Source organism: Anas acuta, chromosome 19, assembly GCF_963932015.1.
Source record: "Anas acuta chromosome 19, bAnaAcu1.1, whole genome shotgun sequence".
Lineage (NCBI taxonomy): Eukaryota > Metazoa > Chordata > Aves > Anseriformes > Anatidae > Anas > Anas acuta.
In genome coordinates this window covers 10,351,180-10,379,063 of record NC_088997.1, presented here as the reverse complement: position 1 = coordinate 10,379,063, position 27,884 = coordinate 10,351,180, and the positions used below count along the sequence as shown (strand labels likewise).

General features: G+C 44.6%; 1 protein-coding gene across 2 annotated transcripts in view; it reads right to left on the bottom strand.

The window, feature by feature from the left end:
* Positions 1–27,884, bottom strand: part of GALNT17 (polypeptide N-acetylgalactosaminyltransferase 17) — a 210,655-nt gene that overhangs the window by 156,360 nt on the left and 26,411 nt on the right. The window contains exon 1 of one of the 2 annotated variants that reach the window (XM_068656290.1): positions 4,542–4,710. The exons of the other annotated variant lie outside the window; for it this stretch is intronic. Within the exon in view, the coding sequence (XP_068512391.1) occupies positions 4,542–4,695 (154 nt within the window). The 5' untranslated portion in view covers positions 4,696–4,710. Of the gene's footprint in view, positions 1–4,541; positions 4,711–27,884 lie in introns of those variants that run through there. 2 annotated transcript variants of the gene reach the window in all.

The following is a 27,884-nucleotide window of genomic DNA, read 5'->3' as shown; positions in this document are numbered from 1 at the left end:
GCGAGAAGCTGAGAAGTCCTTGGCTTGGTGTAAGCACTGCTCTGCAACAACTGAAACATCAGCGTGGTATCATTATTCTCATCCTAAATCCCACACACAGCACCATACCAGTTACTAGGAGGAAAATTAACTCCATCCTAGCCAAAACCAGGACAAGAAGCTCAGGTTATTATCAACTGTTTGTATTTTTTTTAAACACAGAGTAAGGTAGCAGCCCTCGCAGAGGTCCCTAATCAAAGTCAGCAGGGAAAGACCATCCCTCCAAGGCTAATGCATCCACCACCAGACCTGAGCCAGTCTCCAGAGGTGCTCGTCTCTGTCTTGACTGAGGTAACCGGGCTCCCAGCTACCTTAGTACAATACCTGAAATGAGATGGGAAGAATCTGGCTCTCAGTATTCAAAACACCAACAACCACAGGAGCAAGCTATACCAGCTCGTCCTGCATTGCCCAGCCTGGTGGACCTGAGCTGGGATTAGCAGCATCAGGAGATGCCTGGAGCAAGGACATTTTGCCAAGGAATCAGGCTGGCTGCACTGAAATTTGCAGGCTGCAAGAACTGGCACACTCTCCAGCAAAACCTTCCATCCTCACCCACCAGCACATGGAGGACAGGGTGGGAACTGCTGGGGAGCACAAGGATGTCATCCTTCCCTTCCCCTCTGTAGCCTTATTCCAGAAGAAAGATATAAAAGGGGAGGTGTGTGTTTCACCTCTCCCAAAATGCAGTCAGGATGCAGGCAGAGCAAAGCAGACCCAGCTGCACCCCCTGTCCCCAGCTGTCCCGAGGTAGCAGGCTCTGCCGGGACTTCTAGGTCCCGGCAAAACGAAGCACCTGTTATTGCAGAGGCACCAGAGGAAGGCCAAGACATGACTTAATATTCAGCAGCTTTGACTGACAAGCTTATAATGCCATTAACTGCTTCCTTCCAAGATTGTGGTCGAGACAAGCAGACGCATAAACACACCAACATACCAGCGCACATTTATCTCTACTCACTCAGTACATTCCCTGAAGCTTATTTCTGCATATAACTTCTCCGTGTTACATTTCCTTGCTTTAGCCCTTCTACTACTATGAACCCTGTCTCGGTAACCAGAGGTAAATCCGGGTCCTTTAACCAAAGGCATCAATGAAGGCAATCGATCTGTATGCACTGGGGAGAGCAACGCCACGAGGCCACCTCTCTCCCAATGCCACTCCCTACCCAAAACAGCAAAAACATCCCCAGGGACAGTCACAACTCCCCAGTGCAATGCAAGGGGGAGGATCTACATGTATGTGTGTGTGCTGGTTAGCATGTCACCCTCCAGCTGAGGCTGTCAGAAGGGTTCAGCCGTGCAGCTGGAGTACCACTTTGGTTTATGACACTTAGATGCAACATTCAAGTAATGTCTGGCAAGAAAGATAATTCACATGCAAACAGAGGAGGAAGAAGTTTGCTTCCAATGGGCTGAAAAGGTGCCTTAGAAGAGGCAGGACTGAAATCCAACTGTTAGAGCAACCCTCATCCCATCAATCCATTCATTTGCTTGTACTCATTCAGTTTTAGGGCTGCACAAAGGACACAATCCCACAGTCCTTACGCATCTTTGACATAATTTCAGAAATCTCAGCCTCAACCCACAGAAAGCTGCTTCTCAGCACAGAGCATCCCGGGATTTGCATTAACCCACAGCCAGGTGCACAGAAACACCCCTGTGTTTCCCAGGAGCAAACCTTTCAGATAGGGTTCCTGTGTGCAATCGTGTCCCTTCCTCTCCTTGCTGTCCTTCACAGAATCACAGAACGTCAAGGATTGGAAGGGACCTTGAAAGATCATCTAGTCCAGTCCCCCAAATCTTCCTCCTCCCTGTCTTCCCTGCTGCTCTCTGAATTGCTTTTCCAGTCCCTGCTTGCACGGACAACAGCCCGGTCTAAATCCTGGTCACGACGTACAGGGTCAGCAGATTCAGGCTCTCCCAAGGCAGAGAGGCTGCAAACACCCAAAATCCTCTCTGGGGTGCCAGTCACTGTGCTCCCATGTCACCACAGCCGGCACAGCCCAGGATACCCCTCCGATTCCCAGCCAGCAGAACCAAGCAAACTGCTCAGGAGCTTAGAGCTACACGTGCAGGTTCCTGGCGGTGGCACATGCATCTTCTTTCGTTTTCTGTCTGCCCTTCACAGCCTGCATGGAAACACCATTTGGTTCTCGAAGGACCAGCAATCTCTTGTACCATGTTCAAATGGCGTAACACTGCAAATGAACGATTAAGCACCTCTGGTGATGCAGAAACAGAGGCGAAATCGCTTCTGAAGCTGGTCGCTCCCAACACACAACTGTCCAGAGCTGGTTTTCAGCACAGCCTTTTGCTGTGGCTTCTTACTAGCAATGTGCTCGCAGCATCTTTGCGCTTTTAAAACTTCCAGCTCTCTGCCAAACCTGCTTGAAATGGGCCCACAGTACCAGAAATTACACACAGAGCAAGAAAGAGCAAGAGCGTGATCGCGTCAGCTTATTTCCTTGAAGAATTGGGCTAAAAAGTAAAAACTGTAAGAACCCTTTCCAAGTCACAGACCAAATCTTTTATCATTCTGGGCAGGCACCAAAGCAGAAGTGCTGAATTGCTGCCAAAACATCTTTCCTGATGCCTGCTCCAGCCTATCTATAGCGATAAACAGCATTAAGCCCCCACAAAAAGCCTGATCTTTGGAGACTCCCTAGTGAATTTTGCAAGCTCATGAGATGGTAATGGGCTGCATCTAGATTAGATGCCCGGTATGGATCAGAGCTCTGAACACTTTTGAGCTTCAGTCATCCTTAAGCCACATTCACCCAACAAGTAGCTTAGAAACAAAAAGACGATTTTTCTCAAAATCTCCTAAAACATCTGAACTTTGAAACAACAGGAGTGCATTGCTCGTGTTGCAGGAAGAGAAGTTGTAAGTGGTGTCTTTTTTTTTTTATCTGCTAATATTTGAGCCCCTCCTGCTGAAAAGGCCAGACACTGGATTCCCTGAGGGCTGACAAAGAGTTGGTTTTCTTCAAGATGATATAAAAATTTAATCTCCGAAGCCAAATTATTCCTAGACTGAGTACAGCTACAGTAAATATATTATTCCCTTCTTAAACTGGCAGCATGTTTCATAAGGAGACAGGAGCTTTCAGGGATAGAGAAAACCTTTGGTAAAATACAATATAATGTGATACACAGCCTTCATTTATAAAGCGCCCAGCCAAACAGGCTCCCCAGGCAGCAGGCTTGTTGGAAAAGCATTTTGCTACATGTCAGCCTAGATGAAAGAAAATGTTAACCCTACCTATACAAACTTAAGCCAAGGAAACTTCTTTCATTAAGAAGGCTAGGGAATAGAGAAAAGCATCTGAAATTGAACGGCTTTTCAGAAAAACAGGGGTCCTGAGCCTGAACACTGGAGGTGGAGAAGGGAAAAGAAGGGAGGAAATCACATAGGAAAGATTTTTGAAAAGGCAAATAAAAGGCAAGAACTGTAAGTTGCATCCTTCATCATTTGTTTATGCCATCCCACTACATGAGACAGTATGGATTTAAAGGCATGTGCTATACCTGCACCAAGAAAGGACACAAAGTCATCCCTTCTCAAGAAGAAATAAATACAAAAAACAACCCTCTGAAACTGAAAATAAGGGAAGCATAAAAAGAAAATTAAAGGAAATGGCTTTGAAAAGTACAGCTCTTCCTAAACTAAGCTCCACGGACCATCCAGCCTAAATGGCTCTCACGGGGACGTGCACTTCTGGCCTCACTTCAGCCAGAGATTTGAAGGCTAAAAAGAAATTTCTGATTCAGGAAAAAAAAAGAAAAAAAAAAAGATTAGGTAAATGGCCTAGTATGTGCTGTGTCACACTGCTGATACGGCTCTTCTGTGTGACCTCTTGGTGAAGAGGGAAAGAAAGGATACAACAAATAGGCTTTTAGGGGTATTTTACGAGAAACCAGAATAGACACCAAAGGGCAAATGTCATAGGTAATGCTAGAAATTATGGAAAACCACTTAAGTTTTTAGTGTTGACTTGTTGAATGCTCCAAATACAGCCTATTAAAAGGAGGACTCATTAAAGATAAGGCTAATTGGCAGACTAACAGGCACCAATTTTCCTTTTCAGCTTTGGTGGAGGCTGAGACCTGGCAATACATTTTCTTCTTTCTCCGTGCAGCAGCTTTTACACAATTTTTACTCGGTCTTTGCTCACACTTGCTGTTTATTACACTAAATGTCGCCCACTCCTCTGACTGCAGGTCGCACCTACACAGCACACAACTCTGTGCAGTATGGGGGCAGCAGAAGGTGTCCAGGTAGCACAAAACACAACTGGCTCTATCACCGTCTCTCTGTTCTCACTGCTTTCCCAAAGCATCCCTAAACTCTCGCAAAGGAAACCAAATGTGCTAGTAAAGCTATTAGAAGACAGAAGATAACTTTATTGGAAAAAAAAAAAAAAACACACAAGTTTTAAAAATTAACTTAAAATGGTATTTAGTAGAGTCCAGTGGAAAAAAAATAAATCAGTATTCACCTGAACACTCCACAATTTTATTCAGTGTACGTGTTGGGTATGTTTTTCCCAGGGCTGACCACTCATCAAAAGCCAGTATATCCTCAACATCAAATGCTGCAGCAGGCTTCTGACAAATCCCCCTTGCTAAAGGATCAATGCTATCAACTTCCATTTGGACAGTACTTTTCCAGTGAGATGTATTTTAGCACATCTGAACATTTCCTTCAGAGCAGCTGCAATGATCCGACAGAGCTGTCTGGCGTCCTTTGCCATGCAAATGATTTGTTGGTATACTGCAGAGATAAACACAAAAATGATGACTGGCAAAAGGTGGCTTCAAGAAAATTTCAAACCTCTGGCTTCACACCGAACGACAAATGTGAACTCAGAAAAGCAGCAGATGAATTCTGTTGGGCCCACGCTTGGCAAACAGGGATTTTAGCCAGGCACAGACAAACTGAAAACACAGCATATTTTACCTGTAATCCAATATATTTAATCTATAAGAAAGCTCCTGTGTAGATAAAATTGAATAATTCTTACTAAAACAAGCTTGTCCAATAGACCATTAAGAGCTCACTTAAGTAACCGTGACAGCTGGATGGGTGAGAATTGTATGCATTTCCCAGCAGCCCAGCTACGCAAGCACCAAAACTGGCTGCCCAGGACAGGCACAGCTCCTTATTATTAAATGTAGTAATGACAGGTTGGATCAACATCTATGATTTAAGCACAGCTGAGATTACATCATGAAAGAAGCAGTAAGGCAATGTCCAAGGCTTCCTCCCACCTTGTACCCAGTGGAAAGGATAGGAGAATAGAGCACATTCAGACTGCACAGAGTTTTGAGTCTGGTTAGAAATGTTTTAATATAAATATATATTTATACACATGTGTATATATATATACACACACATAAACATACAGGTAATTGAAGTTTCCTTATCTATATGGAAATGGAAACACATGAAATTACCTTCAGAGCCAGAGGGAGGACTGGCATCTGCTGCAAGGAGAATACAGTTATCAGGAGAATTTCAAAGCCAGTCTTGCCCTGTTTAGGCCATTACACTACAAAGTTCTGGCTGCAAAAGAATTTCCTGATCAAGATTCACCTCAGGCACAAAATGACAGAAATCCTTCAGCTGGCTGAGGCCATTCAGTTCAAAGGAATTATATAGTTGATTCTAAAACCTGGGACTAGTAGAAGAGCTTGGACATAGATCTATGCTCCCTGAAAGTCCAAAGATATTAGCGCCTATGATTCTTCTGCACATTTTTAAGTTACTTGTTGAGAGGGGATAAAAAAAAAAAAAAAAAAAGGCAGGATTTAGCAACATAGCTTGTTTAGAATCGGAAGACCAAGGAGACCCGGCTAAGTAAAGCTTTCTGCATCTCAGCAGGGAGAACAAACAGTAGACTTACGCATAAATATCTTATTCAGATACAAAAGACAAGACTGGAGGTGATTTATATCCTAAGGAAAACCCAGGACGTGTATGAAGCACTCCTGGCAACTTAATTAGAGCAATGCTCTTCCCATGCCTGTACTAACACAACCACCACAGGAGCTGCCCTGCTGCTGGGAGCCCCCCCTTTCAAACAAAAGGCTCAAACCAAGATGCCAATCACTCGCGGTTATTAAAGGCTTGTCTCAAACTGACCAGTTACACTCTGCTGCTCTGAACGTGGGGATTTCCGATGGCTCTGACTTTCCTGTGCTATTCCCACCTTCACTATGTGCCCCACTGCACATGGTGTTCAGCAGCTGTGGTTGCACCCAAAGCATCCTGCATCAGCTGGAGGAAGAGGGATTCCTATAGCAGGCAATTCAAAATGCTCTTTGGAATTAAATATGCTGTAATAAGCTGCATCATTATATCAGCGAGTGCAAGATGTGTTGTAAGAAGGAATGTACATTTTGCAGGCAAGGTATCGATATCTTTGAGGCAGTTGCCAAGTAGTAAAGTGACATATGCAGCACCAGCAGCTGACTCTCATTTCCAGATAACACACATGGATCTGCAAAGGAGGATGGATGAAGTGCATTTGCACTAAAGCACAGAAAAGAATGTGCTGTAGAGATCTCACTAGCACATTATGACACGAATACAAATTTATATCTCTGACTAGCACACGGGACCATCACATTCTGGAAATACATGCAGTTTACTTGAGAGAGGAAAAAATAACACAAGTAGCAGTAGATCACAATGTATAACAAAAAGAAAGGGTCAAAACCATCACTAAGATCATTTAGAGAGACTGCTGACTCCAGGCACACTGCATCCATGTTCAAGAGCTTCAGAGAGCTCACTTTATTAAGCCCTGCCTAGGGCCTGCTTTCAAGGATTCGATCTTATTGGGATGCAGGCACAACCATTTCCCCACCAACACACAGGGATGAATTTCCATCAGGTGCTTAAAATGATCTAAAGAAATCTCCTTGCTGTTATTTTAAGTTGGCTTTAGACATCACAAAATAGCATCATGCTCAGGTTGCAATTAGAAAGCAAGTAACACTTGCATACTTTTCCCCCATTAAGGCCAAGTGAGCAACATGTGAGCAGGCCTGGCTGCTCCACTGCAAACCACCTGTGTGGGAATTACCTGCTGAGGTTCCAGGACAAGGAACTCGAGGCACACAAATGCTATTACAGATGCTCTGCAAGAAGTCAATGTTCTGTCCAGGAACAGGCTTCTCTCCACAGATGGCAGCAGCGAGGTTAAAGAGCAACACTAAAAGTTTTGTCCAGCAATACTTCCGCAATGAGTTAACGTACAGTTATCTGAAGCCTGATGAAATATCGTAAGAGGAGTCTATGTATGTAGCTTACCAACGTAATACAACATAAACCATGGCAGGACCTCACATGAAAAGCCTGATACTGTTCCAGTAACTTCAAAGATCAATTTAGGGTACATCACCATTCAAAAGAAATACAAGGCCCCTGGTCCTTGCACCTAATGGGGTATTGATTCAGCAAACACCTAAGTACAATTCTGCGCTTGATGGACTTTGCTGAAGCACCCAAGCTATTCTCATACATGCTGGCTGACTTGGTGCATATCAGACAGCTGGGGACACAGAAGCTTGAATGAGAAAGGTCAAGGGTAAAAGCAACCTAGCGTATTTATACTGATCAGCCAAGATCCCATTTGAGTGAAGAATTAAGCAATTATCTGTAACTTTATTCTTACTAGCTAGATTGCAATACAAGCCAGCACAAATGATCTTGCTTTCCCATTTGAGCAGTGCAGAAATCAGCCTGGCAGTAGGCAGGGCTACATGCAAGACCTGCTCAGGAAAGATGGCAGGAGCAGTACGTTGGGATCTTCTCATTTATTTTGAGACCCAATCCAAGCATCAGAAAGCACAAAGGAAAATTAGGATATACTGCTCATTATACCATCTCTCTTAGTAAAGACAGCTTAAGAAGCTACCAAACTCTTCTGCCCCCAGCAGCAAATCATCACCTCTCTCATTTGTGTTGTTACAGAGGTTTGTGGGGCTGTTCTGTAAACTATTCTTCCTCGGCAGTCACTCCTACCAGCCACTGCCAGAAACCCAGGGTCAGGTGAGCCTTTTGTTTGGCTCAGCGTAGCTACGTTTATGCTTCAGTGTAAAATTCAATTTCTCTGGGCAATGCAGTCCATTCTCACCCCATCACAATCCTCTCGCATCCAGGCAGAGCTGCTTCTTGCACGTCCCAGAAGTGCCAAGCTGCAGTCCCAGGACAGGACCATGCAGCCAAGAACAAAGAACCAAGAATTTCTTAAATCCACCTTGCCCCCACAGAAACCGTGACCAGAGTCACACTCGCAGCAGGGTACCCCACAGGAACCGGAGGAACAACTAAGGAAGTGCAAAGAGAACAGAGCCCACAGAAGCACAAGCCAACATTCTTTAAGTCCCGTTCAAAGCTTAAGAATCATATTGTGCACTCTCATTGCCACAAGGAATCTGTTATTTCTAAATCATGTTTCCATAACTTGCTGTTGGTGTTTGTGGTTTCTTTTAATACATGCTCATGTTCTCCTTTTTGTAAAACATTTCCTTCTTCTACAGATAGATCTGTTGATAAAGAGAACAAAGGATGCCATTTAGTAAGGAATGAAGTGAGGAAATAACACATTTTAGTATAGCCATCATAAGCACAAAGGTGGATACTCCATTTTGGTTATTGCCATTATGTGATCGGTTACACACTCAGCACACAAACTGTGTCAGCCCCACGCACAGGGCATCGCCTCTGCAGAGCCTCTGGGAGCCGGGAAAGGGCAGAAAACTGGAGTCAGTCACTGAACTGCTCTAGTGCATTAGGCTATAAAATCTCCACAGTTGATGAGGTCAACCAAGAGCCTTCCTCCTCTGTCCCTAATTCTCTCTTAGGAAGGGCAGGGAGTGCTGGGGTTATTTTTAACCCATGAGCACTTATGTCACTGAGATGACACCACAAAGCTGGGAAACGGAGACAAAAAGGTATGAGGGACTGTACCACTTTTCAGACAGGTCCTCAGCATGTTTCCAAGTTTCTCTACAGGGGCCCTCTGCTCAGTATCATCCCTCCCTGGGCTACCCATAAACCTGCTCATTAAATTAGCAAAGACTGAGGTATTAGAGATGACATTGCCCACAGAGGGCTTTCCCCGAAACAGGAAGAACATAGTGAAGCCAACATGTAATTATTATGTTAGCATATCTGTAAAAGGAGAAACACAGGGTTAATACGTGCATCTTCAAGTGTATACGTGCTTCTTTGCACTAATTGCCTTTTACTGAGCTATAAACTTGCTACTTACTTTTTAAGGTCAGGAAAGTCTATTTTACAGGGTTTTGCTTAGTGCATTTAATTTCTTTTATAATACTTGCTCTGGCTGTGCTCAGATGCTGTTCTCACTCAGCAACCGAAACAATTTATTGTTGGTTTACTGGTGTGCATTCAGTGCTCTCAGACACACAGGACACCCCAGAGAGTGCTTTTGCTTTTCAAATTTCTTCCCATCTGTTTGTGCTTTGCAAATAGGTCAGAGGGGTGACACACTATGACTTGCAACATCTAAGGACAGAAATAAAGGCGTTAATTTGATCATCAGAGAGAAATATTCTCCACTGTGATGCCTCTGCTCTTATACACATCTGCATTCTCCATAATACTGCTGTTAGTAAGTCCAAGGTATTTTAAGTAATGTGTTATTGTAATGAACATACGAGCATCACCTCTTAGATACAAAGCTAGAACTGCTCTATCATGACTTAGTCTCAGTATTGCTAAAGGTGAAGGTGAAGGCATAGACTTAATTACTTTACTATCAAACATAAGTTAGCAAACTTGGGGAAACTATTCAAGTGTTTAAGTAAAGCATAAGCTTAAATGTTTTGCCCGACAGGAGTCTCAAAGAAGGAGAACTGGAGCTTGCTCTCTGCTGTTAATGTGAATTTATGAATGGTTATGCTGTGCAACATCGGGAACAATTCCTAAGAGGTCACCGATATGTGACTGTTTAACTTTGTGTTTCTATAGAGAGCTTCTGATGATAGGCACTAAGTGCTTTAAAAACATAATTAATGCTCAAAGCACCCTGAGAGGGAACTAAATATGAGACTGATTTTATCCTACCTGAAGTAGGACTGTCCCTGTTCATTTTGTACAACACTTGGTAACAGAGGGGATATGGTACAACAGCATCTTGGTCCCATTGTGCTTGGTACTCCAAGAGAACAGAACTGAAAGCATACCTCACTAATTTTCTAGATGATCAAACATGGAAGATAATCTGTTCAAGGTGACTTAGCTAGAAAAGATTAGTGTTTAGAGACAGAATCTGAGCTCTTGTGAAATTAGAAAATTTTCTGCCTCCAGAACAAAAATCTGGCCTACTTTACTGCAGTAAAAGCCACCCAAATCCTAAAGCAAATCCTGCAGAGCACGGTCTGTTCCAAGGGCAAATGAACTTACTTAGGACAGGCCGAATGATAGTCTCCAGCCAGAAGAAAGGATGCCTTCCTCCAGAGGCCCTCCCCTCTTGAGCAACCAGCACCAAAGGAAGGGTAACACGAGGTAACACCCACGTACGGATCACATGAGGGCTGAGTTTTGACCACCTCACTCTGAGAGCCGGCCCACAGGGAGCATGGTGACTGGGAAGGACCAGAGGGCCAGCCCCAACCCTTACAGTGCTTGACAGGATTATTTTTGTTGCAAAAGCAGAGTGTTTGTAGCCTTTTTCAAGAGCAATGCATTCAATTAAGAGGACAACAAGAAGCCCACAGACACAGAGCTGGCACTGAGGTGCATTTTGTGTCCACAGGCCTCTGCAAGCCTCCTGCCCCATGGCAGAGATTGCCAGGGACGTACGCAGTGCCAGCAGTGTCAGCACAGAGCACACTTGACACTGTTCTCCTCTTTCTGGTCCCCAGATGGCAAATGAGAGGTCTCTTGAGGCATTGTCTTTGCCAAACGTCCTCTCTGGGAAGAACAGCCCTGCCACGTGTGTGGTGCCACAGCTTCCCACGCAGACACAGCTCTCAACTCAATGCTCTCTCCCATTCTCCAAGCCCTCTAGCACACAGGCATTTATTATTACATCCCACTCCTCTTGGCACCTCATTTCTGTCCCTCAAAGCCCCCGCTGATCAGGGCAGTCTCCCTTCTACACCACATCACTGGAAGGCCGCAGCCCCCACCAAGTACCTGCTGTCCCCAGGGCCACACGCGCTGTGCCCCCGAGTCTGCCAGGGGAGCCATGATCAGGCCAGAGACTCCCAGCCAGGAGCCCATGACCATAAACTAATTCACCCCTAAAAACTGTGCTAATGAGTAACCCTGTTGCTACCCAGCATACAGAAATCAGCTATTCTTTTGTGTTGACACTCACAGTAAAAAAATTAAATTAAAAAAATACCTTTTGCCATTGCTTGTTCTAGAAACCCAGCAATAACACAGGATATTAAGGCTGTATTTTAATTAATCTCCCAATTCAGCATCCTAAACAATTTGGGAAGTATCTTGCAACTGCTCAGTGCGTTATACCTTCCTCTTGTTCTATCAAGGGAGAAATCCAATTAACACCCACCACACAAAGTCTGCCCTCTTCACCTTAAGCAAATTAAATGGCTTAAGGGGAATAAAAGGTGGCTGTAAGATGCTAAGGGTCACCAGCCTCATCTAGCTGCTCTTTCCCTTTCCAGGTCAGGCTTACCATGGATTCAGATTCCCAGTAGAAAACATTGCTGCAGTAGACATTGAGCCTTCAAATCCTGAGCCCCATCCCTTCACAGCTCAAACAAGTCCTGGAGGTGCCGTAGAAAAGATGCCATGAAAAAGATGCTTCCTCTCAGGAGGCATTTACTGTCCCCTAAAAGATCAGGAATCCTATTCTTGGGAGATGAATGAAAGGAAGAGAATGAAAACCAGACTTTACTGGGAGCTCTGGGTAGGAAAAAGGAGCTGAGGACCTAAATGAGGGACATATTCCTCCAGCAGGACAGAGTCCCAACTCTCCCCTGATGCACACAAGGCCTGGAGGTCATCAGTTTTCCCCCCACTCTTTCCCAAAGTTGTCCTTCAATAATCTGTGACTTTCTTCTTCCTTCTTGACATGACAAAGCCTCCCACACACCGTGAGTTTGCAGAGATCGAATTCTCCTTGGGAAAATAATTTATTTATGAGCAAAACATAGCTCCTGCTTCAGATGCAGGTCAAGAGAAAAGACAAAAGCATTACATTCATTTCTCCGTGTTTGCTTATTAAGGATATGCCACCTTTTGACAACACCCGAGAGCAACTTGGATCTAAAATTCAAAGAGAATAAGAAATGTTGAGCAGGAAGCGAGAGCAAGATGCTCTCCCAACTCATCTTTTGGGCTTAAATTGTTAGCATATAGTACATATTCTCAAAGTGCAAGAGGAAGACTAAAATATTCTAAGCAACTGCTCTTCATGGCTCCTTTTCCTGTGTCAAGTTTTTGCATCATGACAGAAGTTCACATCTCTGCTTCCACTTTAACAACCTGGCAATGCCACGATGACTTTGAGCTCATGATCTTTCTTTTGCCTACATGGTCAAGTGGCTTTCAAGACCACAGCCCTGGGTGCCCAGCCTGGAAGCCTTCCTGTTGGCCACCCAGCCCTTCCCTTCCTTTTTCCTGTGCTTTCTGTACCATGATTAAACCTTATCTTGGGCACGTTACCCCTACATGTGTTCAAGGTCCTCAGAAGCATCCTCCAATGACACTGACATGACAAAGCTCCTTCCTATGAAAGAGAGGAAAACTGATGGTCACTGCTATTAAAGTATCTAATTGCTGACAATATTCAGCCTTTTCTTCGTAAGCTCATCTCTCTCTCACTCACCTCTGCAGCAAGTTTATGGGCAGATAACCCTGGGTACCAAAACCTTTTCTCCTGTGTAACCATGTTAAGTGTGATTTCAGGCTGCTCTGTATATATTCCTCCAGATAGTCTTACTCCATTTTCAAATTATTGACAAAACATATTACTATCAGAAATCCAGACTCCAAAACACCAAGTAAAATACATTCAGAAGCCAGTGCTTGGCATCAATATGCAATTCAGGTATGTACATGGAGTTAAAACAAAGACCGCAGGACTTTGAAATTTGAAATCTGAGTTTCACTTCAGAGCCCTATGAAAGCTTTCTCCGGACATAACACAGAAAGAACCTGTGAACTTGACATGCTGCCGATGCCTTGCTATGCTCTGCATGAACTTCAAGGCAAAGTATTAGATTAATTTGTGTGAGTTAAAGTACATTACATGCCTCACAAACCAAAGTCACAATCTCTGGGCAAAAAAGTACATGGCTTGGAGCCTGCATGACAGCACCCAAAGACACTGCAATACTGGCAATTGCTCTCCATACCTTCTTCTACAGATTAAAAAAAAGTATCTGAACTACTGAACCTAAGTTGCTATGCCGTCAGGGTGGTCTGACTTGAAGAAACTCCTTCACCTTGCCACAGAAAGCCTTAAGACAGATTCTTTTCTCTCCATAACTGTGAGCAATTCACTAAGGGTCACTTCCATTTGGGGCTGAATAGTTAATGAGTCTCCTTTCAGATACAGGAAACGTTTTCTCAGTGACAAATCACCACTGTTACTTACTTGTACCTGTCATCAATTCTTGAAGGTACAAACCTAATTTTGGTCCCAGGCAGGTAAGCAGTGGTTTAAATCAGAGTTTTTCTATGTGCATGCAGATGCTTAGTGATGTACCCTACAGGAAGGGAGTGAAGAAGATGCACAAAAATGCAGTACAATAAATGGGTTTCTGCTGACCAAGATTTAAGCTCCAAAATAAGGCTGGAAAGAAAAGCACATACAGCATGAGCTAACACAAAATATGTGACTAAAAAAAAAAAAATCATTTTTAAAAGGTCAGATTGCTGAGAGGATACCTTTAGAAGGAAAGTATCATGTCCTTTAGGCCAAATAATTTATCACACTTCGAGATACATGCATTCTTCTAAGAAACAAGGTGCTCTACTAGACCAGCTTCAAAAATAAAAAGTCCTTCCTGGACCAAGCCTTTTCAAAGAGAAATGAAAGCCAACATGTTCCACACACAAACCAAAATAATCCTCGTTCTTGCATCAGCCAACATGTGCAGATTCCCTGCAAATCCAAAGACAATCCACTGAGCACTGTTAAATACCAGCCCACTTTCCCTGGCTCAAAAATGAATGGATGCTGGAAGGTCCTCCGAGTAAACAAAGGCTAAGTGGGAACCTGGGGCTACTCCTACATCCCAGCACAGCTATTCTTGCGCTTCCACATAATCAAGGGCAGAGATAAAACCCTCAGGATGAGAATATATGACAGAAGAAAGGACAGTATGTGTTTACTAATTTTTCAATAGGTCTCAGGGCAAATTCTCCAATTTTTCCACAGATTAATTAGAGTAATTAGTTAAGTCATTAACTGTAAGGTTTGTGGAGCAGTGTGAGTCATTTTATTGTTTATTTGTACTGAGCCTAACTCAATGGGATCTTGATACATGACTGGGTTTCCTAAATACTACCTAGGTACAAATAGCTAATGACAACAGCAATAAATGCAATATATTTAAGGTGACTGCAAGACTCTGGGAAGATGTTAATCAGTACAAATTTATCACTCAGTGTGTGCCTCAACAGGGATCTGAACCTGGTCTGAGGGCTCTGTGTGCTAGTGGCAAACATAAAAATAACAGTAACCACCAACTATGCTGGATTTGAGAATGGTAAATGTATGCAATTTGACTATTGTATTCGTTAAATTTCAGGGACTAAAGTGAGTTTTCCCAGATCTGCCTTTATCTTCTGTAATGTCAAAATTCACATCTCCAGCCAACACTGGCTGCCACTCCACTGACTTATTTTAAAATACTTGCCTGAGTTTTATAAAATGAACATCCCTCTGCAATCAAGGCTGGAGACGAGAGATGCATCGCATACGGGGAAAAAAAAAATCCCATCTGCTGTCTAGGGCTGGGCTATACAAGGTAGGAGGGGAAGGAAAGGCAAGTACATCACGAATTACCAGCAGGATACTTTTATTAGTGGCTGAGGAGCAACACGTACCGATTTCTTGGTATCACTGTCACAGAAGCTCGTGTAGCTCCCCAGGGTAGGCTGACCAGTTGAAACTCTTGTGTCTCTAACCACACTTTCCTCTTATTCTTTGACCTTTATGCTTATGAATGTAACTTTTCTAGGCATCATCTACCTCTTACCGTACTGGGAGTTCATGAGGCAGTGAAACTGCCACTCTGAAAGCCCTTACAGAAACGTTTTTCAAACACAGGGCTGTGGGTGGGCTGCGTCAGCCACGGGGCGGCACAGTGGCCACGCAGGACCCTTGGTGTTCGTGCCAAAGAGCAGATTGCACAGGCATGCCTCTCCACAACGAAGCAAGATAAATGCTTCCCATATGAATTCTGAAATAAATACGGGGCAATTGCAGACCTCATTCCATAATTCCCCATATGTTACACGCCTGTAATTGTCTGCAGAAAGTAAGTTGCTGTTTATGTAAAAACAGAAGAATCCTGCTGTGCATATTTCTGGCATTTATTAAAACTGCCTTTGTGAATTCTGTGTTAGTCTATACGTTAGTCAAATGAAATTAAAATAAACAGCTGCAAATCATTACACATGCATGTGGTCTACTCCTGTGATATACCAGACCTAGCAATAAAGCACTAAGTCCTATTTCCTGCTATTAGTGACAGATGAAATTCTGAGACTCTGGTAAAAGTTTTCAGGTAATCCCAATCACTGCCCAAGAAAAAAACTCATTCACATTTTTCCCCTCAGGTTTAATCCTACATTCAGACTAATACAGTCACTGTTCCTCTGTCTAAAATAAGCACATCGTGTTTCCGTTCACGTGGTTTATTATCATGTTCAATTCTAACAACATCCAATCATGTTAATCTCAAACAACATCCATACACTGGCATCAGCTAGCGAACACCTCATGGCCCAATCTTCCAACAAGAGTCCCCTAAAGCTCAATTTAACCTACTTCTAACATACCAGTCTTTCAAACAGGCTGCTTCATAGAGCCACATGGAAGTAACAACATGCAGCTGCAACATCCTATTGGCAAAGAAGGGGGATAAAAATCCCTAGCGATTCTGCACAGAGGTTTAGGTAGAAAATCTGCTACCTGAATGCAGCCAGCTGAGCTGAGCCCAGGTTCCTGGAAGAGCCCAAAGCTCTTTAGCAGGAACAAAGGATCAGGTGCATGGATTTAAAACTCTCTCAAATTAAATTAACTATTACCACCAGCAACAGCGTAACGCAGAGGCATGGTGCTGCTGACTCAAGGGCTCCCTGACACCACGGGCATCCCTGCTGCACCCTCCCAAGCCAGGCGACACCGAGGCTTCCCCCTGCTGAGCTGATAAACTATCATCATGTCGACCAACCAAAACACTAATAAAAGGAGAAAAGAAAAGGAAAGCACAGCAGCAGGATAGTAAATGAAGATAGATGAGTTTGTATTAGCATGCAGTTATTGAACGGCAATGTTATCTAACACATTAGAGCTGTCTGCAGCTGTCTGAGAAGGAAGACAGTCTAATCACCCCTTCCATCAGTGCTGCGCGGAGCCCACCAACAGACCTCTCCCAGTCCCCTCCAGCAGCCCGGCCGGCTGGTGCAGTCACCACCCCAAAGCACCAAGCAGCTGCACGAGCCTTGCACCACAGCGGGCTGGGGTTATTCTTAAACCCCACACAATCATTCCAGCTAAAGGCAGAGCAAGAATCCCCCCTGTATCTCAACATCCTTAGAGGCAAGTAATCCACAACCTTTTTCTAATTTCTGTGTGTTCTATTATTTCTATGGAAATACAGAGGGGTTGGTTAAATCACTTTCAGACTGGAGGCTCACTACGTCTGTTTATGCCTAAGAAATAGTCCACAGGCATACATGCACTAAATTAACAAAGCCATGCACTAAATTAACAAAGCACAGTCCAGGCCAAGTCTGGAGAATTTCAGCCTCAAAGCCAGAGCTTTAGGAAGGTGTGGATGTCCGAAAGCCGCTGCCCTCCCAAAAACATTCAGGTTATCCACACGCTGCTGCTCCCCAGTAGGGCAGCCCAGCAGGTTGCTGAGCAGATACCCAACTCATTCCCACCTGAGACGGCATCAGTCACACCCTGAAAAGTCAAACCTGAGTTTCTCAGTTCCCCTGCTGCTGGAGCAGGAGCACTCACAGCACCTGTGAGCATGTACACACATAAAAGCTGGAGGCAGGCGCCGAGCAGTGAGAGCAGCAGCCCAATGGAGGAATGAGCAGTGTAACAACAGAGCCAGGCGGAGGAACCACTGGTTTCCTGCATCTTGCTGTACATCTCAACAGGACTTGGCGACAAAACATGTTCAGCTGTTAAGACACTACAAAATTAAGGATCCTTCTTTATTCTTGAGGTGGTGAGCGCTGGACTCTAGGAAAATGAGTTGCCTACCAGCAGTACAGCAGCGCTAAGGCCATTGTTGGGCTGCTGCTGTCCCTTGCAACAGCGGCCTGATGACACAGAGGAGAAGTGACAGCACTGGGACACAGGCATCCAGTCTGTAATAAGCAATGATAATAATTAAAGGCAAGAATTAGGGCTATTTATGCTGCTTTGTATTTAATTTTGGATTCAGCATCTTTGGCTGTAAAAGGAACCAGCAAGCACCCAGGGCTCGCACAGAAAGCCGAGGGGAGGCTGAAGCAAACCCTCCAGGCGGGGGCCCAACACGTGCCTGCCAGAGCTCACTGGCATTCTTCCTACTTCAATGTTATCTCAACAGTAAATTTACTTGCAGACCTCTTGACTTTGTCCTTTGAGGCACAAACATTTCAGATCTTAAAATGCAAATCTAAATACAGCATACGCAATGGCAGAGGAAGAAAGCCTTTGCTCTAAAACACACGCCACTAAGTGACATTTTAATGGACTCGCAATGAAAATCAGCAATTTCATAGGGAGATTTTTTCTCTGGAAAAACTGCTATTTTTCGAATATCTCAACACGTCTGCGCACCCCTTGAAAATAAACAAACCATACAACAGATCTAGCTGGTGCAATGCTAGCACAAATACTAAATAAAATACCAGTAATATCAGAGCACTGCTTTTCGAAGGCGGCAAGACGTGATTAAGATAAGGAAGGAGAAGAATGTGTGGAGATTAAAGAAAAGGCACTACAGAAGCGAGAAGGCATGTGTGCTGGAGCGGATCCAAGCACATTACTATATCCCAAGTTATCTCCCATGTCATCGCCTCATCAGACTGCTGAAGCACATCACAACCTGTTACACACCCTGGCCTCATTCACAGCACGAGCTGCACGTTTCGAAGCCGGTGTACATCAGCAAATTTGTCATCTCAGGAGCTCTTAACTCGCTTCCACTCCATCTTGTGTCGGTGCATGATGCTCACACGTGCACACTGAAGCAGCCTCCGTCCTCGAAGCAACAGATTTTCCTTCCCACTGAGGCAGCACAAATATATTTCTTACCTTGAATGGAGTTCACTGCAAACAGCAAAAAGCCTGGCCATACTGAATTGTGCTGCATATAAAATGCATACATACAGAGCCAGCTGGTGGCTATACGGGCTGACAAAAAAAAAATCTATCATCTCTCTTCTTACCAACCATTTCTTTTATAGCCTGGATGTTTCCAGCTGTGGCACAGAAAGACATACAAAAGTTTCCCATCCTCTGGCCAAGACAGAGCCCTGTTATAGGCATGTGAGACAGTTTGCATACCCTGCAAGATTTTTGAGACAGGAACCAATATCCAGGTCTTTACGTGTATTTAGACTCCAATTTCCACTGATTTTATTACATCTTAAATCATATTTGAAAATACCATTAATTTACAAGGGTCTGAGGCCAACGACTTCCCTAAGGTCAGAGAATGCCAGCAGAAAGCGGCAGAACCCCAATTTGTCCAGCAGCAAACCTAATGCCTCATAATCCTTCCCCCAACACACCACACCAGGGGGGCAAGAAAAGAAGTCCAGTGGGCAACCTGGCAGCTCCTCCAGTGGGATGAACCCTCACAGCTGGGGACTCATTTACTGCCCTGGTGATGCATAAGGGCAGGGACCTCCTCTTGGCACAGCACAGCATCATCCTCGCCAGGATGCAAACCTGGTTTCACTGCCACAGCACAGGTGCAGCACCACTGCAATTTTGGCTGTCGCTCACCCAGCACATCCCCAGCACACACCACCGACTTGTCCCAGGCTGCGACAGTGCCAGAACCTCAATGCAGATCTCTCAGATCAAGGTCTGGGGTCCTATGTGCTGGTGCCAACCCTGCATTTGTCCCCTGCGAGCACAGGGGTGAGTGAGCATCCCACCACACAGCACCCTGCAGCCTAAACAGTACGTGTGTGAATGCTTCAGCTGGTCAAACCAGAGGACTCTGATGCACAAAGCCTTTGGCAGGGAGAAAACTAATCCTGCTGGCAACGTGGATGGACTCTATAAAGCTTCACGACATGCCCTTGGTTTTCTAAGAAATACGTAGGTTTGAGGGAATAACTGCAATTACTCCAAAGTATAATAATAAGAGTTGAAGGGATAGTTTGTGCTTTTGGTAGCCTACTGTGGTTTTCCCTATGCATGGAAAAAGTCATGAAACTATGACTATTAACAAGCTTAAAGCTAAAGAGATCCTTTAGTAGATCTTTAGTAAAACACTGCTATGCTGCCAATGAAAGACAAACAAATGCTGGGGCAGATTTGTACAGGCCAGAAAAGAAGTCTGATGGCTGGCTAGAAGACAGCCACGGGTTTGGTACCTGCTGCAATTTATACCTGGAAACGTACACCCTCTCCGTCCAGTAAGGACTGACATTTCTTTATATGGGAGAAAACAATCTGCCCCACTGTGCTTAATGCTCATACCAAATTTACCTGGACACATGACAACATCTGGCACCGAAGGACACTACATGTGCTCAGCATCAGAGCAAATCAAGCCAAGTATCTAACTGCTGGCACAGATGTATCTGCAGCTTTGTGATATATGGTGTCATACTACCTGCTAGTCTGGGAACAGATCATCCACTTAACATATATACCAAAGAGATGAATGCTACAAAGGCTTAATGGTGCCCTTGATAATAGGGCCTGTAATGGATTTTTAAAGTGAATTTAAGTCTGAGGGAAGGTACTGCACTGATGCTCCTGGAAACCTAAATCCTGGCGAGTACCGTCCCAGGAGCCGCTTTTTGTGTGGAAGAGAGCGCTTTGAAGGAGAGAGCTGCATAATTCATGGAGGGGGAGCAGAGCCACAGGTGGCTGCTGCGTGCTTACTCCCAGCTCACAGATGCTCACTTGGATGGAAGTGCTTTACTGCATCTGCTCTGTTTTCTGCTTCTGGTCAAAGGAAAGAGGGAAAAGGGAGGCAAGAAAACCCAAGAGCATACAGACATCTCTGAGGACTGGCAGAGTCTGTGAGGTTTACAGTCTCAAAGAAGGCAAGGCTTTTCAACAAGCTGCAGAAGACTCTTGCCAATGCCACACTAAGGTCTTGCATTACCCAAGGTATCACTCTCGATCCTCTCTGCTTTTCCTCTCTAACTCAATTTAAACAACCTTTTCCCACATCCTGAGCTGCTTTCCTGCCTGTCTGGATGGATCCCATACATCCAGTGGCCTTCCACGGGGACACAGAGGTCAGTACACATAGATCCTCTGCAGCAGCAGGGCCAGAAGCATTGGCTCAGCAGCTACTTGGGTGTAATGTTTGTGCTTCATTTTTAAAACATGAATATTCCCATTGCATGCAACACATCTTCCCCCAAAAGTCAATTTAAAAAATAAAAAAGCCCTCCCCTAGATTGGAGCTGCATGTCCAAGAGAAGCCGTACACTTTGCTGTACAAAAGCCATTAAGCACTTACTTAACTTCAAACATACATATAAGAGCCAGGATTAACAGCACACACAAACAAACACGCAAGCAAAAACCTCAAATTGTCCTGAAGGGGGTCAAATGAAAGAAGAAGTAATAATTTAACAGCAAGGACAGCAAATAAAAACTGCGGCCTTTAACAAGATACCTCAGTTACGATGGAAAAGGTGCACCAAATAAAGGTACCCTTTCCAGTGGCCACTTTGAAAACCATCTTTTTGTTTCAGTGTTCTACATAAATCAGTCTCTCTAGCACTCGCGGAAGTAACACAGTACAAAAGTAGATATGAATATCTAAATAATATCTAAATAATTTAGTGGGCAAGTCTAAAGATATGGGCTGCCTTAGGTACTTCCTGACGCTCATCTTCAAGACGCAGAAGAGACCAACAGCTCCTGACTGGTGTACTTGGATTATCAAATCTCTTTCTTCTCTCAGAAAGATTAACGTCATAAAAGATCCAGAGCTTCATGCGTTATCCCCCTCGCTCTTGTGGGAGATGTGCTGCTAGAAGGCTGTCAGCATTTCTGTTAAAATCTGTATTTTCAAGTTGAAAATAGGAATTTGCTCCAGGGTGAAACTTGACATACAAGCTTCCGTCTCAGAGCAAATGTTTTAGAAAATGTATTTAAACCCTTGCTGTGGTAGAAAAGAGTGATAGTAAAAATATCAGAGACTATTATTATTAATTATAATTACTGTAACTGTTGGGGTCAATATAGTGAAAGAAAAGCTTGCTTTCTGAAGGCAAAATAAACATGCTTTAGATCAAGATTTTTAATACCGGATAGCTAAAGCTAGGCTCCTCAACCTACACCTTGAGATTAAAGAAGAGATTTCCAAAGACATGAAAATAAAATGCTTTGATTTTACAAAAGTCAGTAGGATTGCACTCCTGCAGAAACTTGTGCATCTTTTTTTTTTTTTTTTTTTATCATAATACACTGCTGAGCAGCCCTACTGATAAAATGAACTTATTTTAAGCACATGCCACTATCTAGGCCTGAACTGTGTAAAAAGCCTAAGTCTTACCGATTTCTGATGAAATTTGGCCTTCAGACCACAAATTCTTTTAAAAATTTATCCTTTAATTCCCTTTGATGCTCAATGGGAATTGATCATCTGATGCCATCCCCTTGAGAATCTCTTTATGCAGAAAACAAGATTCAGGAGCATTTGCTTTCAAAAACGTATTTGAAAGACTGACACCATCCCTGCTCCAGCATGAGTTATCTCACTGCTTATCAGTTGCACTTTCCAGATCTGTTTTTTTGTTGTTGTTGTTTTGCTACAAGTTATTGTTAAAAGGTATGAAAAGACTGTGCAACATGGAGATGTGAGACAGGAAAAGGAGGAGAATGATTATTCCCTTGCAGTGACATTAACATAAACATTTTGTTTATGTTAATGTAATTATGTTAATGTAAACAGTGCAACATTAGCATTAACAGCAGCACAACAAATCAGGAGGTGCAGGCTGCAGCACTTCTCAGCTGCGGTCTCTGCCTACTGCTTGGGACAGGGGGAGCTGCACATGCCCCAAATACTCACTCACCCTGGGCATGGAAAACTTACACAAGCCATTATCCAGGATTTCTGAAGATTAGGCAAACCAGACAGAATTTAAATTGTGTATCCAACGATTTAATCCAGTTACAGCCCCATATGAAAATCCAGCAACACGCAAGCCTCGCTCAGTGCCTCTGTGCACAGCTTTTGCTCCCTGAGCCTTAAACAACGCAGAAGCGTTCGTTAGCACAGCTCCTGACTCCAAAGCCTTCCCCAGCTCCAGCGAGGACATCCCACCCCGGCACGGAGCCTTCCTCACACAGCCAGGGCTGGCTGCCAGCACGTGCTGCTGGTGGGAGACCTCTCCCGCAGGAGGTGGCCGAAGGAGGAAAGCTGAGGAGGGCTCACACGGGGCGGAGGAGCTGGGGAAGGACGCCTGCGGCTGAAACACTGCGAGGCGCATTTGCCTGGCAAGCCAGGAATCAAAGGGTACAGATTTAACAGGATAATGATCACTGAGCACATCATCATCTCCTGTGGGTTGAAAAATCCTCCCTTCCTTCAGAGGAGCAGGGTGGAGGGAGCTGTGTGAGCTCCCAGGAGAAGTCAGGAGGAACAGATGCAGCCTCCTGGCAGCCGTGCTGCCTGTCTGTCCCGGTGCACACACCAAAACGCAGCACGAGAGCTGCCCAACGGGCAGTAACTGCTGGCCTCCTCCTTCCCTTCCCCACAGGGAAGGAAAAAAGCTCAAATGCCATGCTCCTTGCACAAGGGTGAAATGCATGTTTCCCTCCTGAAAATAAAGACCAAACCAATTCTTAATGCCCCCAAATGTCCCAGACATTCATTACGAAGTCAAGGTTTAGCTACCGGCAGAGGATGGCATAAATCAGGACCAAGACTCTCCCATGGGATTGCTGCCTTATCTAACTACCACACCTGCCTGTAACATCTTGCTTAACCACTACCATTAACCATCCCCTTTTGTGCAGCGCTGCATTCATTCCCGAGTTGTTAAACGGAAAAGAAATACATTGATCTCCAGGATTTACAATTATAGCACAACACACAGCTGGGTTTATTAGGTGAAGCAAGCCTGCACACACACAAAAAATGAGGCTCCGTGAACTACACTTATGAAAGACATCAATTTCTTTGGGAAGCTTTTGCAATTACAGACCATGCAATGCTTCTTCTGTGGATTATTTAAAGAGGGCTTTGAGCCTCCAGGGCTGTCAGTTTGCCCTGATGGAGAGGTCCTGTCCAATGTCACAAAATTAGCTTTATTGAACCATTCCGCAGAAACCAGGAGAGAGATCGTCCCCTCCTCGGTTCAAAATCCAGGCAGAGAGGCTCCCATTCACAGCCATGCTCTGCAACTTTCAGGCACATGTGGTTTCTACCACAAGCTTATTACATTTCTCTACAAACATTACTACATTACCCCAGTCAAGTTCTGTGGTTGTATTTGTAACACAGACTATGAATTTTATTATGAAACATGCATCTAAACCCATTAGACTGTGATGAAAGTCTAAACCAAAGCAGCTAATTATCGTTTTTCATACACATAAGCTTGTAACAGAAGAAAGAAAGAAAGAAAAAAGCAAAGCTACTGAATTAAAAGCCTCAGAAAGACTTCACTGTTCACTGTTGCTGTGCTCACTACACTGGGACCTTTGGAGGTCTACCACAGGGAAAAATAAAATGAATTTCCCAAGAGGGAGGTCCTCAGGTATCTCCTCCTGGCTAACTCTACATGGCTCGAGTTAGACTTTCTTAGTTTTTGTTAAAGGACAAGGAAATTCAGTGCCATTGCTCTGGGGGACGTATTGATCAGAGTCTATCAGGAAAAACAACCTGAGCTTTAATATACTCCAACAACACAAATCAGACTATGCAAACTTAGCTTTTTTCTCTGTTTGTAGCAAACTTTGTAACGTTCTAGCACTCATGCATTACAAAATGCAAACAGTAAAAAGACTCAAAATGTAACTGCCCTGACAATTGGCAGGTTATCAACGATGGTGTGCTGGTACCTGCTAATCAGGTCCAGAAAGGCCACCCCAGCAGTGTGGCAGCCCGGGGCTGAGCACCTCGTTTCTGCATAGGAGATGCCAGCAGTGCTGCCAGCCGCAGCGGTCTGTCCGTGCAGATTGCTAGTGGAACTCCATACGGCAGATACCTCCCCATCTACTCATATATCATCTGCTCAGTTAGTCACTGCAGTACATTGCATTGTCTGGTACCCAAAATAATCCACGTTTGAGTGGAAGGTTAAAACAGGGATGGTCAGAAACTAATTGGGAGTTATTGAGCTGCTATTTCTGCCAGCACAGAACAAACTCATAACACTGAAAAAATTCTGCAGACATAACAGCATTGCGGTGCAAGGGGAATATAAAATGTTACCAATGCTACATAACATCAGTGAGAAGTCTCAGCACAACAGTAACCCTACTACGGTGTGCAATGAGTAGAAAAAAACTGAGACATGGATATAGCAATCTTGAAAAAGCTCTTGCAGTACACAGCTACAAGTAGCCGCTGTGCTGGTAAAAGCCCCACAAGAGCTGTCTCCCCCGAGAAACACAAAGGACAAGTGTGGAAGTTTTAAACTGGGTTTCACCCAACAGCATTAGAGCACGTGCTCAGGCACAGACGGGAGCAGCTGGAGGACAGGCAGCTTAGCTGTTTTCAATCCACAGAGGCAGAGAAGGTCAAGGGTGAAAGGGCACTGCAAAAATAAGAAGAGCACCACATGCCATGCAGAAAACCAACTGACCTCCAGACAAGCATGCACAGACAGATGCACTTCCAAAGTCTCTAAGGCAGGAGAGCCAGGCTTGCATCACTGTAGAACAGTCCTTGATACCAGATCAGCTGGTGGGAGGATCTATGTTAAACTGTTCTCACAGAGCCTACTGGAAGCCTCCAGATGAGTTCTCCATAAAGCTCACTTCTCAACAGAAAATCCTACAGATCTGTGATTTTAAAGAAAACCCTTGAAGGAACTGGCAGGTACCCTTGCTACAAGTCTCATGTGAAGAACATCATTCTGCAATCCCTGAAGAAGCTCTTATAGCTTACCAGGCATGCCTAAAAAGCACAGCAAAGCACATAGGACCACATCCGTGAGTCAACAATAACAACAAAAATACTTTTCCACCACCTCTTTTCCCTCACTAGCTTTATCCGTCCCTGGCAGAGACCTGGTAAGGGTGATAGCTAAGGAGCTGATGGCACAGAACACGGCTATTTTTCCCCACACATGACAAATGTGGCAGGAAAGCACCACCAAAACCAGCAGTGCCCACATTATCCACACCTAACATTTTGACAGAGAAAAGTGACGTTAAGAGGTGCTGGAGCAGCAGTTATCACTGCTCGGTCCCAGCCTCCCATCCATGTGGCATAGCACGGAGAGTCTGCCACTGGGGACCAGGGTCAGAAGGATGCAGGGGAGGCGCGATGGCAGCCAGAGGGCTCTGCAGGGCAGCTGGACAGGAGGCGACACAGTCAGTGCCACTGCAAGATGCAATCACTCACACCATCCTGGACCTTAGGGCGAGGCAGAGCAGCAGCATCCTACAGCCTTGCAACCTGCCTGTCACAAGGGAAGTCTGAAGAAGGGAAAGGGCTCACCTCAAACACCAGAGTAGGAAGAAGCAGCCACTCAGAGCAGCACAGAAATGTTCTTTTTCTGTTCAACTGATAGCTTCATCCAGCCTTGGCCAAGAAGATGATGTATTTTTTGCAACTTCCAGGCACTCTCCCAGGAACACTGATGCAGCTTGCTGGCATGAAGCCAAGGGAGTTCTCTCTAAGTTGTTCTACCTCATTGTTAAACATGGGAAGAAAAACGTCCTTCGTGAATTATTCCAAATTGTTCTCCAACTGAATTATCTGCAAGGATCTTACAGGTTCAAAACGAACCAAAGCATCTGTTTTTCCAGAAATGGAGCTGAGCTTATTTTAGAAGGTACATATAGTGCTACATTTCTAGCTCAGTGAACCTACCTTACAAGGGGCTCCATACTCCTGCTGCTGCCACTTCTCGGTATAACAACTACATGCCTTTTGTCTCTTCCATGCACCAAAGCACTGAAATAACCATTAAAATATATTGCATCCTTTTTTGATGCAAACCTTTTTTTGTTTTCTACAGTTGCTTCTGAGATTTTTTCCTTAAAATTTCTTAGATTTGAAATGTAAATTTTGAAGTTTTCCCAAAATCACTGCTGCATTTTTCACCCAACTGAACTCTCTTCGGTTACTTTAGTTTTCTAGTAACCACCTTCCTTCCCATGCTGCCTCCCGTGGTTGCAGGGCTGAGCACACAGCACCTGAGCTGCAGGACTGTCACCACCTGCAGTACTTCTTTCTTCTCCACAAGCCCCATCTCTCTCTTGGACACCAGAGGAGCACATATGGATAAGTCTGCAAAGCAGTAACAGCAGTGAAAGAAACTGTGTCTGAGCTGAGTCACCTGCCGTCCCCTCACACACTCCTAAGATCAAGTCAGCAAGCACTGTATCTGGAGGTGGTGCCTTACTGAGCCCTCTGGCAGCAGTGCTCGATTTTCCATGCACAGCTTGGACACTGGTTGTCAAAGCATCCCGAGCAGTGAGCTTACCCATCAGCTTCTCGCCCTGCCCTGCAAGCTGTCCGCAAGGGAAGCACGTGCTTTCCTGGGGGATAAAGGGGGAGGATCAGCAGCCAGAGGAAAGACAGCTGCGTGTCAATATGCAGAGTTAGCCTCAGCCCTTAGGCTTTATCCACATATGGCAATAAAACCCAGGAAACTGCAAAACTTTCCAGGACTCGCTTGGACTGAGTTGCACGTAACATCTGCCAGCTTTGTCCAGATCAGACACCTGGGGAAAATGAGGAAGGTGGGGCCCACAGCTCCCAAGCTAGGGAGCATCTGTCCTTGACTACTAGCCTCAAGGAAAACAGTCACGTCATGTGCACGTGGTGAGGTCTCCACATCTGGAGCAGACAGAGGATCACAGAACATCCCGAGCTGGAAGGGACCCACAAGGATCATCGAGTCCAACTCCTCGACATCTCTCCCTGTCATGATCAGTCAAGACTTGTGACGGCACCAGGAAAAGATTTAAGCCAACAGTGGTGGAAACAGGCTTTACCAGAGGAAGAACTGGGGCTCATGCTGGATACTTCAGAGATTTTTCTGGCTGCATCTGAGCTGAACATTTTACAGCCCTGGCTGTGTCTGTGCGCGCTGAGCAGAGATTTCTCATTTCATACATCATTTACTCCTGCAGTGATTCCACAAAGTCACAACATGTCCTTAATACACAGAAGAGGAGAAATCTATTCTTCTCATGATAATGGTTAAGGCTGGAGATAGCAAGCATAGATTTCTCTGCACAGCAATGCCACTTGCTACA